The following is a 15,514-nucleotide window of genomic DNA, read 5'->3' as shown; positions in this document are numbered from 1 at the left end:
ACACAGAAAACATGAGTATGGTGTAGAACAGGAGCAAAATTCAATGTGGAGTCACACTGGAATTTTTTTGGCAAAATTGAGAAAGTGAAAAAGGTCTTGTTTTGAGACAACCCAAAATTGAGTCAAATGTTATTAATGTAGTTTTTGAGGAAAGGAAGTTGATTTAACCTTCTCTCCTTTTCTTCCTTAAAATAAAAAAACGTTCAGATCAAAAGCCAGTGGTATTAGATAAACTTGTTAAATCATTTAAGTTAATTTTTGCAATATTTACAAAATTCTTATTTTTATTTTTCTCTGAAACACTCAACTCCAATCAAGGACTCTTTGTTTTTCTCCTAAGGAAAGCACGTTTAGAAAACCTGAATGTATTTCGGCTTCAATCAATATGATGCTCTATCTTCTGAAGCGTTTAGCATCAGACCAGTCTAAAATGCTGGTACTCTACATTTTTTACTGTCTTGAAGTAATGTGTATGACTGCGCAAGCTGTGTTGCCTGCCTTCATTTTTGAATTATGCAGAATGTGTTCTTACTTGTACTGCCATCAAATAGAAAATCTGCATAGATTCTCCTTTTGAATAGGTTGTTAGCTGAAAGAAAGCTTAAGAGTTTCTCTGCCATCCATTGTTTTTCCCTGCTTGTGTGGTTTTTAACATGATACATCTGCTTTAAACTTCTAAAAGGAGCCATTTCACAAATTAATCTTTCTTGGCTTTAGTGCATTCTTGCAGAAGTGGAGATATTTATCTGATGGCTTCTGTTCTGAGTTGTGCCTGGTAGATTTGGTAAGTGCCCCCTATATCTTTTAACTACATTCGGAAGCACGTGTTTACTGCTGATCAATAATTAACTCCCTGTTTGCCCTTAAAATTCCTTTCGCCCTGCACTAAACAAAGTATGCTTGCTGGACACATTGTGCATTGATCTGTGCGTGTGTGTGTGTATGTGTGTGTGTGCCCACACGTGCCAAGGGCGGGGGGGGAGAGATCTGTGGGCATTATTAGCAACCAATTCAATAACTGCTCTATGCCTTTCTTCTCTTCTTTCTTCAATTGTTAAAACTGATGGCAGCCATCAGAATATGGCTGCCTGATAGCATTTAGGACCCAATATAAGTATTTGTGATAAAGTAGGATCAAGTTTGTGATTGGTACTATTCTGTAATCTGCACAAAGTTGAAGATCACCACTTACAACTGTTCAAAGATCCATATGTTCTTGACTTCTTAGACTTGGCCTAAGTTTTTCTGCTATAAAACTGGCAATACCAGTTAGTCTTAAAGGTCTGTCTTTAGTAGGGCAGCATTTTACAGTGTGGCTCTTTCAGTATGTCTTCATATGTAGCAAAGCAAGAAACGGGGCCATAATTACTGTGTGTCAGAACAGACAACAATCTTTTTCCCAAGTTAGAAGATGGGGACCTGCTTTTAATGTTGAAAAGTACTACTTTTGTTTCTCTTTACGTACTTTTCATTTAACATTTAAATATCAATACCTCCCAGAGGTACTGCTTAGCTTTGGGAATTATATTGTTGACGGTGCTGCACAGAGTGTTTTGCCAACATTATACAGGAACATGGATGATTCATGATCCCCCTCACATGGCTTTTGCCCACAAGTCCTTTTGATGTGCTGGTGACCAAAAGTAAATCAAGCTTAAAACATGGGCAAACAATAATGATAAAATAAGTTAGCTGCACCTGCAGTATTGTTTCATTCAGTATTTTTCCTTGAGGAGCAGAAAAAGTTAAGATCATGGCTATATATATGTATAGGCAAAAAAGTTGCATTGTCTTGGAAGACATCAACCTGAGGAATGCATTCTGAATGTCATGTGACTAACTGTAATATCTTGTAGGCTAACTAAACAGATTTCACATGTGTGTAAAAGACTTTCATTATGCCAGACAGAGGATATAATTGCAAATATTAGAAACTAATGGTCAGATGGAAGGGTTCAAGCTCTTTGGACTATTAATACTGATTTTCAGAACACTGTGGAACTTCCCAAAGCCTAGAAGAGACAATGTGGTGCAATAATTATTAAAAAAAAAAAAAAAAAAAAAGCTGACCCAGATAATTTCAGGCCTCTTAGCCTTATATTGATCCTGAGAGATGGGGGAAGTCAGTAGAAAATAAGGGAATGGCTGATATAGGACTTTTTGTTCATAAAGGATTAAAGAAGGATGATGCACGCTAATCAGTGTAGTTTAATGGAAAATAGATCTGGTCTAATTTGCTATTCCTCTTTAGTACTATCAGTATTATCAACCAAGCTTGTAAAAGTAATTTCACTGATGTAATGCATTTTGATTCCTTTTACCATTTGATTAGTTGTACATGATATGTCGGCTAAGAAATTTGAAAAAGACAAACACAAAATTCATTAAATGGTTAAAAGACAAGTAACTAGTTGAGCTCAGCTTTGATGGTTCCCAGTCATAAAGCAAGGGTTTTTAAGCAGGTATTCTGGGTGTTAATTCTTGGACTAGAATATTATAGCTTTTTATTACAGCGAAGAATTAAGTATTAGACACCTGCCTATAATGAAAAATTCAAATTCAAACACTTAGTTCATCAAACAATCAAAGGATGGCTTGTTCAAAGTGTATTTTAGTTTGGTCTTATCAGCCAATCACATAAGAATACAAGAAGGTCTTCAAATCCCTGTATGGGAAGGAGCTTTAGGAACAGCCCTGTGAAGTCCAATGGGTGGAGGCTGGAACTGGACATGAATCCGTTTATTTCTTGACAGAGAGATGCATGATATTTTCTAGGTGCTTCTGTATGGATGTGTAAGAATGGGGGATGAGACAAGCTGACTTAAAAATCCTTTAGGTTTGACAATATATGCTAGCATTGACATGGGACAGCATATAGGGTGTCTGGCATTTCAGCACCAGCTACACCTCATCAATTCTGGACATTAGTCTAAAAGGAATTGTTCATCTGCCCAGAAGAGGGTTTTTTTTGTTGTTTTTTTTTAAATGCATCTTACAGGCACTCTCACACCAACTGCCATGCCCGTTAGTGTTAAACTCTTGACCACCAGTGTTGAAAGAGATCCTGACCTATTCTTCTACCAAGCCAGAGAAGAGATTGGGGACAGACTAGAAATGAGGCAAATATTGTATCTTGCTGCTTAAAAATCATTTAAGCAGTTTACTAAGGGTTGTGGTGCAATCCCCAGTCAAAACAATAATTAATTAGTAAGGAAATACTATTGGACTGTCTTTACATAACATTTTGGCATCGATGTCTGTGCACACGTGGTGGTCCAACCTACTTTTTCCTAGATCATGGATTTTGAATCCCTTTCGTACATAATGTATGTGTCAAAGGAGCTCGTGGATACAAATGATTTGTTCCATGCAGAAACAATCAAAGGTATTTTACCACTGATTTCAATATGCTGCCTTGAAACTTTTTGTGGTGCCTCTACTCTTATGCTGTCCAGGTGATCATGGTTGTTTTCAGGTTTAGGCACCAAACTATCCAGAAGTGTCAGGGAGCATTTGGTTCTTAGGCTTCATTCATGTTTCTGAAAACTAATCCCTATCTCTACTAGGGCCAAATGGTGCTTGTTTGGATGGAATTATCATGCAGGCTGCCAGTTAGACTGTTCTGCTCTTGAAATATATACCAAACATAGAATTTATGAGGTTTTGTTTCAAAGTAGTCTGAGGAAATTTCATCCTCATTTTTGTCTGGATCTGAAATGGAATTACTGTGATTTGGGGTTTTAGGTCATTTTTTTCTTAAAAACATAAGCAAAACTTTATTGAAAACATTGTAACTTTCTGTTTACAAAAAAAAAAAGGTACTGGTTTTTCTTTTTCCAATAATCCAAGTGCAAATAAAACAAAGTCAACAATTTTCTAGTCGTTTTGGCAAACAGCTCAGGAGGGAGGGGAATATCTTTTTGTTGATATGGTTGACATTTGTAATTAGCTCGTCAAAAGGCATTTTCTTAATATTTTCTCTTTTGATGAGTTTCAACAGATCCTGATCAAGACTAGTTTGGAAGATTCTGACTGTGGGCAAGTCTTCAGGCTGGTCTGTTAGCTGCCGCTGAGAAGTCAGTTCATTATTCATTATCCGACACTAGATATTTGGGGACGAAAGTGAAGTTGACCGCGTGTTTGGAAAGGTTACTGAATTGCTATAATAAGGTAGCAATATGAGGTAACCTGAACTAGATTTGAAGTAGTAAATTAGCTCTGTATCCACCCATAGCCCCCAGACCTAATCCATCAGCATTTTGCTCTCTCAAATTGGGAAAGATTCCTTAGATCTTAGGACATGTGGCATCTAACCGGGGAATTTCCACCACTGCCAGCGGTGTGCTAGTATTCTCTTTCCTGGGCAAGACAGAAAATGTGCCCTCTTGCTTCCTAACCTTGTAAGTCAAGCATCTAAGTAATTGCTTTTTGCCTCTGGTTATCTTGCTGCTCCAGTAGATGATGACTTAACTACAGTCTGTAGTGGGGTCGAAGCTGCTTCTCCTTGATGCTTGTCTCTCAGTGAAAATGGTGTGGAGGAGAGGAGGGGAGGGAAGGGAAGGTAGTTTAAACAGCTTTTTATCTCTATTGGATCCCTGTCAGCAAGGGGAGGAGGAGGAGGTGAAAAGCAATGACCTGAGCATAGTGAACACTGTTGCCGTCTTGCGTCATAATTATTTCATTTCAGAGGGGAAGTTAGGAGCAGCAACAGCAATAAAAGCAGCAGTTTCCGCCTTGTCTTCCAGAGCAACATCAGTAGGCATCTGTATCATGACGTTCCACTGCATGCATCTTTTTCTCTTGCTTCTGCTTGGTTCATGGTGGCCAGATTCAGAGAAACATGTGGTGGGAGCTGCGAAGATCAGGGAGCACTATATCGCTGCAAAGATCACTAGCTGGACCTACAAACCAGAATCTGAGGAAAAGTCCAGGTAACAAAGTTCAAGATAAGGAGGATGAAACTTGTCCTCTCCTGTGACAGAAAGTGTTTTGAGTCTCCTGAGGCATTTTAGAGCCCAGGAGGACTTTAGAGTCTGATCTGTTGACTTCAAAGGAACTGTGTATCTTTGAACAGCATGATCTGAACTGGAGCCAATGAAGTATTAAAAGCTCCTTTTTAGTTACTTGATTAGTTGTCAAGATTATGTTTTCAGAGCAGTTTTGTTGAATCTATTCTTGGGCTTGCTTTTATAATCTTTTGTGTGTTTTTTTCAATGTCGTTGTTGTGGGGTGTATGGATTTTGAGCAATGTTAAGTTGAGCCTCAGTTTGGTAGGATTTTGAAAACCTTCAGACTCTAAAATTGGCTGAAGGAATAAATAGCTTCTAATTTGGATACCATCACTTTCATTTAAATCAGAGCCTGATGAACTTTGGAACTAGCTGCTGTTGTTTCTGAGTTGTTCAGTAGTTTTTGTGAAATATTCTTCCTGAGTTTGCCTGGGCAAAGGTTGTAGGATCAAGCATTACTGTACTGTACTAATTTCAAATCTTTTTAGATTGCACTGCAGAATGGCCAGCCTGCATTCACACAACAAGCAAGCATATAAAGTATCTTCTTGTACAACCAATATTATGCTTAGGATTATAAACACTGCAAGTGCCATGCTATACATGGCAAAACTTTGATCTAATTTAGAATTTTGTTTAAATTAGGCTTGGTGCTTATGCTATGTTCACTATAGTCACCATACACAGCTTTTGTTTGTTCACGAAGTGGCATGAAATGGGAGCTAATATATGTTCTCTCATCCTGTGTTGAAGGGGACATTTGGACACTGCGGAGTGTTTTATATTGGTGGGTGGCTTGTTTTCTTTATTTCGGTTTGGTTTGTGACTTTTTTTGATGTGTGTTGGATCTTGTATTTCTGGATGTTATTGGAAAGTACATTTCCAGTTCAAATTTAGATTTTCTAAATATCTCTTTTCTGAGACTAATTAAAACGAAGTTCCCGTGATTTCTAAAACTCCCCTTGGAAATTCAATACAACTGCTATGAGCATAATGTCAAAGTGGCAAGATAGGAGAAAATATGATTTAAATGTAGGAAGCCAAATGCCATTTAAATAGTGACCTAGGCATGTGAATTTAGTATTTAGATCTTCATTCTCATCTGCACTGAATGCATCAATGTAAGCATCAACTGCTATTTCTCTAAGCATCATGTAGCAGATAGATGGATTTCATGCTGTAGAAATCAACTGACTGTCTCAAACCTCAATTTAAATATTATATGATTAGATAGGAGTTTTTCATTCAGTGCCTATTGAGATATCTCACATAAGTGTTTAGAGCAAGTCCATATCCTGAATGCATCTGATGAACTTTCTAGAATTTCTAGAAATTTAACTAAAAAAAAAAGGATATTTACTGAGAAAGGGCTAATTGCCTGGATTTTCAAAGACATTTGGGTATGTGACACACTCTGATTTCAGTAGAAGGTGAATGTCTAAATACAGTTTAAGAATATGACAGTTTGCTGGGTTTAGTTCTAAGTAACTGAAGAGCTGCTGAAAAGAAAATAGATTCTTCCTGAACCATTTCCTTAATTAATTTTCCTGGGTTTCATTTTCATTTACTGCAAATCATAGAAGTTTGGATAGGTCACAACTTCTCTGAGCCTCAGTCTTTTTATCTTCTTAGAGGTTTATTGGTTACCATGTGTAAGTGATATTTATAAGGCACTTCAAAGCAAAGTAAAAATGTATTATTTGTGCATACAACGCTGCTGATCCCAGGACCAAAGGTGATGTAACTAGACCTGATTGTGTAGTCTGAGATTTTTGAAGTGCTAGTAACGTAACTATTCTGTTCCTTTTAGCTCTGCAATTGGTATTGATAAATTCCCTCTTCCACCCTGTAGTCTGATGTGCATTGAACATTGACATATTAGGACAGCATTTGTCAATGAGGATTACATATCACACCCTTCTCCTTAAGAGTAAAATCAAATTTTGTCAATGACTTCAAAGAGAGCAGTAATGAATTGAAACAGATACTGCTTCTGCCAAACTCTGTTAGTGTGAGAGAGTGTCACAAAGGGATTTATAGCTTTACAAAAAGAGATCTCCTTGTTACGGACCCTGAATGTCACTGTGAAGTAGCCTCACTTTTTATCCCTGCCCAGCCTCTCTGTCCGAGTGCAGCCCATCAACTTCCCACTTCCAAACATGTACCTTGCTCAACTGAAAGGGCAATATAACAAAAGTAAGTGGACTTACTGTTGGAACCTGTTGCAATAGCAAATACTAAGAAAATAACCAATAATGTGAAACTAAATACACACCATTCTCTCTCCAGCCCTCATTTCTTCATTACTTCCATTCCAGAGGTGTTGTATGCTGGTTTCCTTCTGCTTGCCTGAGTATTTTCTAAAATACAGTGGTCTAGTGTGTGTGTGTGTGTGTGTGTATGCGCACATGAGAGAGAGAGACAGGGAAACATAATAAGTCTAAGAATAATTGCCATATTTCCCAGAAAGCAATTTTCTGACTTGCTGATTTGAGTGCCTTAGATGTTGTCAGGGAACAGTTTTGTGTTTGTCTTGAAAGCACAGCAGCTGCAGATGATTGCTACTAATGCTGTTATAGAATCATAACACCATTATAGAATCACTGAGTAAAGAAAAATCCAGGTTTCTCTCACTGCTCTGTCAGATGCTTTCTGTCAGATTCATTTTCTGAGATATCTGCTAAACAGCATTGGCATCTCTGAGAATCTTTGACCTTTCAATTTTTATCGTAACTCTTCTGGTTTCAGATTGACACATTCAGATCCTGTGTTTAAGAAAATTGCTTACAGAGAATATGAAGTGGATTTTAAAAAAGAAAAGCCAGCAAATCAATTTGCAGGTAAACTGGAAGAAAATGTTCTGAGGTATTTTTGTTTGATGCTTGTCTTAAAGCCAATAACAAGCTAAGCAAGCTTGTATTTTTTTGTCCATTATTTTGCACACCAAGCAGATAGATACAGGGTGTGAGGTCTCTACAGTGCACTAGCCCTTTGAGAGGCCATAAAGAAGCTGGATTTTGAGAGGCTGATGCTCAGTGCTATCTGCAAATCAGTTGCACAGTACAGAGTTTTTTCCTTATTTTTCTGCATCTGGTGAGACTCCCCATGCATATTTAGAATTGTACAGAACAGTCACAGTGATGACACTCTGAATTCACATGGAAAAAGCCTAAGGCCTGAGACTGAATATATTTCTGACAAATCAGTGGAAAGGAAAAGACAGCTATTAAGATGGGTGTGAAAGATATCCCCTTGCCTTTACTATGTGTTACTGCTTGAAGATGCTTTAGATAGGTGGGGATGGGTTCTCATGCCATCCATAAGTATGATACTTATATTCTGATACTTATGCAGAGTTTTTATACTTGGCATGTACTTCATATTAATAAATAGAATAACTTTAGATATTACAGCCACTTAAATTTCAAAGCAAATGTCTGTGAGGTTGACAGTATCAAATTGTTACAAGTCAGCCTGAAAGGTCTGGTCTATGATCTGATTCCTTTCAGTTTTGTACATTCTCACATCTTTTCTGAAACTGCTGCTTTCTTTTCAGAGAAATACATTTACAAAGTGGTTTTACAAAGAAAGAGACTAACAGGGCAATGGTTGTCCTAGCAGGTTACTTCCATTGCTTATTTTTGCCACATGGCAGGGAGTAGGGATACAAGCCCATCTTAAAATCTTTTGCAGGCTGTGCCTAAAGAAATTTGCAACATGGAACTGATTATGTCTTTAGATGACGTTCTGTGATTGAAAGATCTCTTTGTTCTGTGCCTTCTGGCATTGAGAGTGCTACTCAAAGAAATGTGCTTGAATGCCTTTCTAAACTTTTAGACTTTAAAATGTCTGCCTTCCTAAAAGTGTCTGATTAAATTGTGTGTGAAGGATTCATGGAAACTTCTAATCAACTTCAAAATGAACCTTTTGATAAATATCTGAAAAATAAGTATCTGGAAAATAACCTTTTTTCAGATCTACCATTTTCCTGTGATTTTAGTTTTAGTTGCCAAACACACAGTTTGTAACATTATTAACTAAGAGCTGCAGGTGTTAAATTTCCATGTGCCTTTTTACAGGTAAATCTTCATTGTAGTGGTATTACATTCTCTGCCTATGTTGCATGCAAACTATAATTTACAAGAGCTTGTGTTCCCTGCTGGGGAAGGAGGAATCTTCCTTTCACCAAACACACTGTTTTACTCATATTTTGCTCTCTCCTTATCATGAATAACTACAGGGCTTCTGGGACCAACTCTGCATGCCGAAGTGGGAGATACTTTAGTAGTTCACTTTAAGAACATGGCTGACAAACCAGTCAGCATTCATCCGCAAGGCCTAGCTTACAACAAAAAGGCTGAAGGTAAACACTATAAAAACTCCATGTTTTGTTCTTTTACTTGTAGACTACTGCATGAAATGTAGAGAGGGGCCCAGACCAATGTTTGGAGATATGTGTAGCACAAATACCTGTTGATCAAGCATGGATTAGAACTTCACACCCATTGTTAGCTCCTTTCTTGTTCATCAGTGTAGTACTAGGAAGATGAGCGTTGTCTGGCATGTATATTCTCCTGACCAGCTCCCTGCCTGCATTTGATTGTTAGCAACCTGAGGAAGCAAGGGTGTTTCATATTTCCCAGCAGGAGCTGAACTTACATGCTTGGATAGTACTAATATAGCTCGATGGTTTTCTAGTTTACCACAGTGATTGAGTCCCATATGGATAGAATTAGCAGGTTTCTAAACACTCAACTTCATGCCGTCCAGCCATTTAACTTCATCTAATAATCAAATTAAGAATGGAACACAATTATGATGTTGGAACAAGTTTTAGTCAGACTGCAAAAAACTGCAATTGCCACAGGAGAGTAAGTGTAATGGTGGAGAGAACTTCTAAAATTCTGTAGGGCTACAAAGACAACCTGAGTCAGGCACAGAGACTGACTCTTGTGCTAGACAATATGTATTCTTATAAGAGAAGCAGTTACCTGGAAGTTACTGTGTTTCCCTGGCTTAAACTGAACAGGGCAAAGACATGAACCCAGCGCCCCTACATCTCATAGAAAGAGCTCTAACTTTGGCTATTATGGCAAGGAAGAGAGTGGCTCCAGAAAAGTGTTTGTGTTGAGGAGGATCTGTTTCTTTGGGGTTTTTGGACTTTTCTTCCCCAGTGCAGGTTTTAGTGAAGGAGGAAGGAAGAGGCAGGGATTCTAAACTTTAAAAGTTTTGCAGGACAACACTGATGTAGAAATGAGGAAGAAAACACTGAGAAAGTCCTCCATGAGCTGATTTGTAGACTGCATGGTGGTTTGACAACTTTGTGACCTTTGAAACAAGTAGGTGATTAGCTGTTTGCAAAGCAAGTGAACTTCAGGACATTATCTTGCTTCCTCTCATACTGCTTGCAGTAAACATCCACAAAGTTTTCAGAGGACATAATCCTGTAATTGAAAAATATTCTGTTTTAGTAAATGTAAACCCTTAAAGTTGGATTTAAAAAAAATTTCCAAATCCCTTGCAATAGTGTACATCAAGGCATTACTGGTAAAGGCAGCTGACAGTGTTGATAATATTATTCAAATACTCAGCATTTCATGCCCAGCTTTGTGAGGGCCCTGGAGCCCTCATTTAGACTAGTGACAAGAGAGCATAATGTGTATCCGAGCTGAAAGTTCAACGCCTGCACCAGCACAGAGTGAGCTTGAATCACTGCCTGTGGTTGTTGGATTGCCCTGCCCTGGGTGCTGAGCCAGAGCTCTGATCAGCAGTTTACAAATTACTGCGTTGATGATGAAACTGGTTGAAATGTTTTGAATCCTGGAAAAATGTGTGAGAAATACTAATATTCTGAAGGATTAGGAGGCAAAAGTATTTTCCGTTTTCAAATAACTAGAGAACTAGTTGGAATTTACTTTTGTTTCTTAGGTTTTTTTAGTGTCTGATGTTCAGGGTGTTTATTCGAGGGTTTGTTCATTGTGTGGGTACAAAAGGAGTTTTCTTTCATTTCATGGGGTTGAACAGAACATATGTCATTGGAAGTGATAGGCAATTCAGTTTGACTATTCTGTTGATTTGCCTTTTGCACCTAGAATTTTGGTGACATCTCTGGATCCCCTTTGTGATCTTGCATTTTTGTTGGATATCATAGGCATAGATTAGTATTTGTGATATTACTGCCATTTGGATTTGCAGTGCACCAAAGGTATAGGGCTGCAAGGTAGCACTAGCCTGCACATTGGCTGGCTTTATGAGGGATAATCAGAAGGCTGACAAAGTAGGCAGTTAGTATTCAGCCTCCACAGAATATCAGTGAGCAGAGGCTGAAGCTTCATGACATCCTAACCCCAGTCAAGCTAGTAAAGAGCCCCACCTTATGGCAGTAATGACAATCCTAGGAAATTTTGACTCGGTAAGAAGCAGGACAATGGAATAGATGCTCTTCTTGATGCTGTTCTCATTCACAGTGTGCGTGGAATCTGGAATCATCCCAATGAAGCTGAAGTATGATATAGGCAAGAAACAGATCAAGCTTTTTCATAGTGATTATAAGAAGGACATTTCATATGCTTTCGTCACTCTTCTTCTTCATGCCACCTTACTGCGTGGCTCTTTTCTTGGCAGGTTCCCTATATGATGACAGAACATCATGTGTGGAAAAACAAGATGATGCTGTGCTTCCAGGCCAGGTCTACAAGTATGTGTGGGATATTACCGAAGAAGTTGGGCCAAAAGAAGCTGACCTGCCGTGTCTTACTTATGCCTATTATTCTCATGAGAATATGGCAATGGATTTTAACTCTGGTCTGATCGGAGCATTGCTTATCTGTAAGAAAGGTAATGAAACACTTTGTGTAATAGGTATCAGCTCTAAGGTAATGTGGTCTCATTTTTAATAAAATTAAGGTTGTCTGATAATGAGGGAAAGTATATTATTTTCCTTTCCACATGTTTACATGTAGTGCAAAGAAAATGGTTTTCAACGTTTTTTCTTTTAGATGTTAAAATTTTAAATGCCAGCTTTTATGCAGATTAGTCCTATAATTATAGATTAGTGCTATTAGTAGATAGAGTTGCCTGTATTAATTGCATTTTCAATTGCTTAACTGTTAAATATACGACCTCAAATGTCCCATCTCAGAATAAATGTTTTTTAAAACTTCACTTAAAATGATTCAGCCATTCCAGAGAATAAGGGTAGGAAATAATCATTGCTTTAATCATGCCTTTTAAAGCCTTCCTGATCAAGAGATTGTAGCTCCCTCTTTTGTAACAAGGATTTGAATCTCAGAGCAGCGTGTCTTTTGCTAGTGTTTTGAATATGTCTAGATTAGAACAGATTATAAATCTTTGAAAATTGATGTGCTTGTGGTCAGAGACTTGAGAGTTTAGCAGTTAGTCTCTGGATTCCATCTCCACTAATACATACTGGTGTCTTGTAGGACATGTAAATAACTGTAACATGCTGCTGGTTTGAGGCAAGTCTGCAATAGTGTCCTGCTGAATAGGCTACTTAACCTATTTTTTAGTCCCTTGAATCCTAAATTCATCAGGATTATATAGTCTTCTTTCAGTAGAAGTCCTGTGAGTTATTTAGCTTGGTCCTCCTTCCCTGAAGTTTGAGTCAAACATTTTGTATAGACTGCAGACTGCATGGAGTTGGACCTTGAAGCTTTCCTGAAAGAAAACATAGAACTGGTTCAGTGTGGGTTGCACAGAAGCACTCTTCTCACTGTTAGACATCCTTTTAATTGCAAGGCGTGCCTGCTTATATCACCCCAAAGGATTGGCATCAAGATTAATCATGTTCCTCTCAAAGTTTTTGGAGAGCTAGTGCTTCTAGTGTTATGTAGGATTTGTTATCATCCTGATTTTCTTGGATTTTCTTCTTTCTTTGTGTGACTACACACACATTTTATTCTCTATTGGTGGCATTAATCTGGATGAATGATTTTGAATTGTTTTCCTTCCTTCTCTGGTTTCTCAAATTCATGGATATACTGTGGGCCGAGTTGGATATGAGATTGAGATGGTTTGGTTTGATCACTACCTTCAAGGCAATTTGAGCATATGTTTCTATCTAGAACAAAAGCAAATGCTTACCTACTCAAATTTTTAAGATTTCTGGACAAGGTTTCTTTGACTGGGCACAGTATGGGGAAGATGGAAGCTGAGGCAGATGAGATATTGTAGATGCACAAAAAGCCTGACACATTATGAGCAGCGTAGATAGTATAACCTGGGAAGGTTATAAAAAGGGAGCTTTTGAGTTAAAGCACTGACTGAACACTCTTTGCATGATAAATCTTCTGTTAATTTGAGACTTCCTCTGTGCAAAAAAGCTGGACTTTGTAGCCTCTCATAAATAAATAGAATTGCATTAAAGGTAACTACTTCCACTGCCAGTGTCTCCTCCTAACTAGAATAATCTGCAAGTTCCCAAATTTTGTAGTTCCTGCAGTCCGAAAGGACATCTATTTTAGTGTTGGATTATGTAAATTTATTTAAAGTAGCAAATGGAAGCTTTTGATGCAAGCAAACTGTAGAAAGAATCAGTGAAATCACACCAGTTCTGTGTGGCAGATACTTACTTATATGTCTAAAATGAATTCCACTTGTTAGAAATCACACCTGTATCACAAACTCTACTAGATAGTTTCTTATACTTGATTCAGTTTTGCAATATTTGTCAAAGTCTTTCTTATGTAAAGATTGTTTGTTGAGAGGTCTGCTTTATGCATTTTAAAGGAGCGGATGACCTCAATGCAGTGCTTGAAAAGGCAGTGTTTGTGTTGCAGATGAGACTATCATAGTTCTTCTTTTTGCCTTGTAGTCCAAGAGGAGAGGCCAGGGTCTGAATGGGGACAGAAGGCTGTTCTGCTCTCCCATTCATTAAGGTGATCCCTGCAACACATTGCCAGAATTGTCTGAGGCAATTCACTGCCTGTTGCTTAATCTCTTCTCGGATATTATAGGCTTTCAGTTTCATGATTATCTAACCCAAGAGCATTTTCAGAAATAAATTCACTTTATGACCATTCTTAAAATCATTTCTGGTTAGGCTCAGTCACTACATGCTGACAGTTGAAAAGAGAACCAAGAGGAAGCAAGCTCATTAAGTACATATGAATGCCATTACACTGATGTGGGAACTGCTTCACTTTTGCTAGAATTAAGACCTGTTGTTTCTCCTTCATAGGAAGCCTGGAGGAGGATGGGTCACAGAAACTTTTCAATAGGGAATATGTGCTGATGTTTGGTGTGTTTGATGAAAGCAAAAGCTGGCAAAAGTCATCATCACTGAAGTACACAATTAATGGCTATGCTGGTGGGACATTACCAGGTACTGTGCAAGCATATGCGACCTGAAATGAGCATTGATGAAGACTAAATTTTGCATTTCTTTGCTTTGTTTTGTGCAAGAGAACAGGAATGCAGAGGAATGGGATACGGCTTTTTTTATAACATGGCTGTAAGCATCTGAATTCTAGAGGGGAACCTGTGCTGCTGGAAGGACATCATGCCATTTTGCTGATGCATTCAAAGAACAGGATTGCTAACTTTAAAAAATAAGAAATCCCTCTTTCTTTACTCAGCTGATGAGGAGACAGTGATGTGGTTAATTGAACTGCTGGTTCTAGAGCACATGGAATGCATCAGATGGAAACCTTCATTCAGGTGGAAAGTCATTTACCATTCCTTCAGACAATTAAGTGGGAGGACTAGGAAGGTGGTAATGGGACTATTCTGTTGTTAGCATTTTCTCCTTGTTCTCCTAATGAACTGCTCTCTTCTCCAGTCCATTGAGCAAATAAAAAAGTCTGTTGGGTTTTTGTTGTTATTGTTGTTTCTCTTTTAGACAAATATCATTGGATAGAGTAGTTGCTTTCATTAAACCCAGCCTTATTCTTTAGCTTGGCTCCTTGCCATCTTTTACAAGCAAGGACAGATCTGGTGTCTGAAATAGCCTGTTGCTTTTCTTCCTTCTTCCCCAGCTCCATATAGGTCAGGTTGTTACTTGCATGTAAGATTTAGACAATTAGTCTTCCATTGACTTTAGAGCATTTTGGTAACTGTTTCATTTACCTGCTTTTGAAAATTATTCTTCAGGAGCAGGATTTTTTTTATTATTATTTTGAGCAAAGATTCACTTCTAACCTAGTGTGGAGCATAGTGAACTTGCATAATTTGCCTGCATTCTGAATCCTGTTCTCCTTTCTCTTTCAGACTTGGAGGCTTGCACCTATGACAACATTAGTTGGCATTTCATAGGAATGAGTTCCAAGCCAGAAATTTTCTCCATTCATATCAATGGCCAGACCATGCAGCAAAGACATCACCAAGTTTCTGCTGTTAACTTAGTGGGAGGAGCATCAACCACAGTAAACATGACAGTCAGTGAAGAGGGAAGGTGGCTGATATCTTCTCTTGTCCAGAAGCATCTGCAAGGCAAGGAAACATATATTTACTCGGCATTTTAGAGGTTGTACTTTTCTTCTGTATGT

At 38.1% G+C, this 15,514-nt stretch overlaps 1 protein-coding gene across 5 annotated transcripts in view; it reads left to right on the top strand.

The window, feature by feature from the left end:
• Positions 1-15,514, top strand: part of F5 (coagulation factor V) — a 44,653-nt gene continuing 29,139 nt past the window's right edge. Inside the window, exons 1-9 of one of the 5 annotated variants that reach the window (XM_026075900.1) lie at positions 1-436; positions 718-784; positions 4,001-4,183; positions 4,746-4,931; positions 7,758-7,849; positions 9,250-9,372; positions 11,634-11,846; positions 14,209-14,352; positions 15,237-15,458. In XM_026075900.1, coding sequence (XP_025931685.1) covers positions 4,179-4,183; positions 4,746-4,931; positions 7,758-7,849; positions 9,250-9,372; positions 11,634-11,846; positions 14,209-14,352; positions 15,237-15,458 — 985 coding nt within the window. In that variant the 5' untranslated portion in view covers positions 1-436; positions 718-784; positions 4,001-4,178. Of the gene's footprint in view, positions 437-717; positions 785-4,000; positions 4,184-4,745; positions 4,932-5,746; positions 5,797-7,757; positions 7,850-9,249; positions 9,373-10,244; positions 10,349-11,633; positions 11,847-14,208; positions 14,353-14,607; positions 14,688-15,236; positions 15,459-15,514 lie in introns of those variants that run through there. The other 4 variants (XM_026075899.1, XM_026075901.1, XM_026075903.1 and 1 more) reach the window with 4 other exon arrangements.

The sequence above is a fragment of the Apteryx rowi genome, unplaced genomic scaffold, assembly GCF_003343035.1.
Source record: "Apteryx rowi isolate R43461 unplaced genomic scaffold, aptRow1 scaffold_413, whole genome shotgun sequence".
Taxonomy (NCBI): Eukaryota; Metazoa; Chordata; class Aves; order Apterygiformes; family Apterygidae; genus Apteryx; species Apteryx rowi.
Note: the sequence above shows the minus strand (reverse complement) of the source record. Positions and strands in the feature narration are given on the sequence as shown.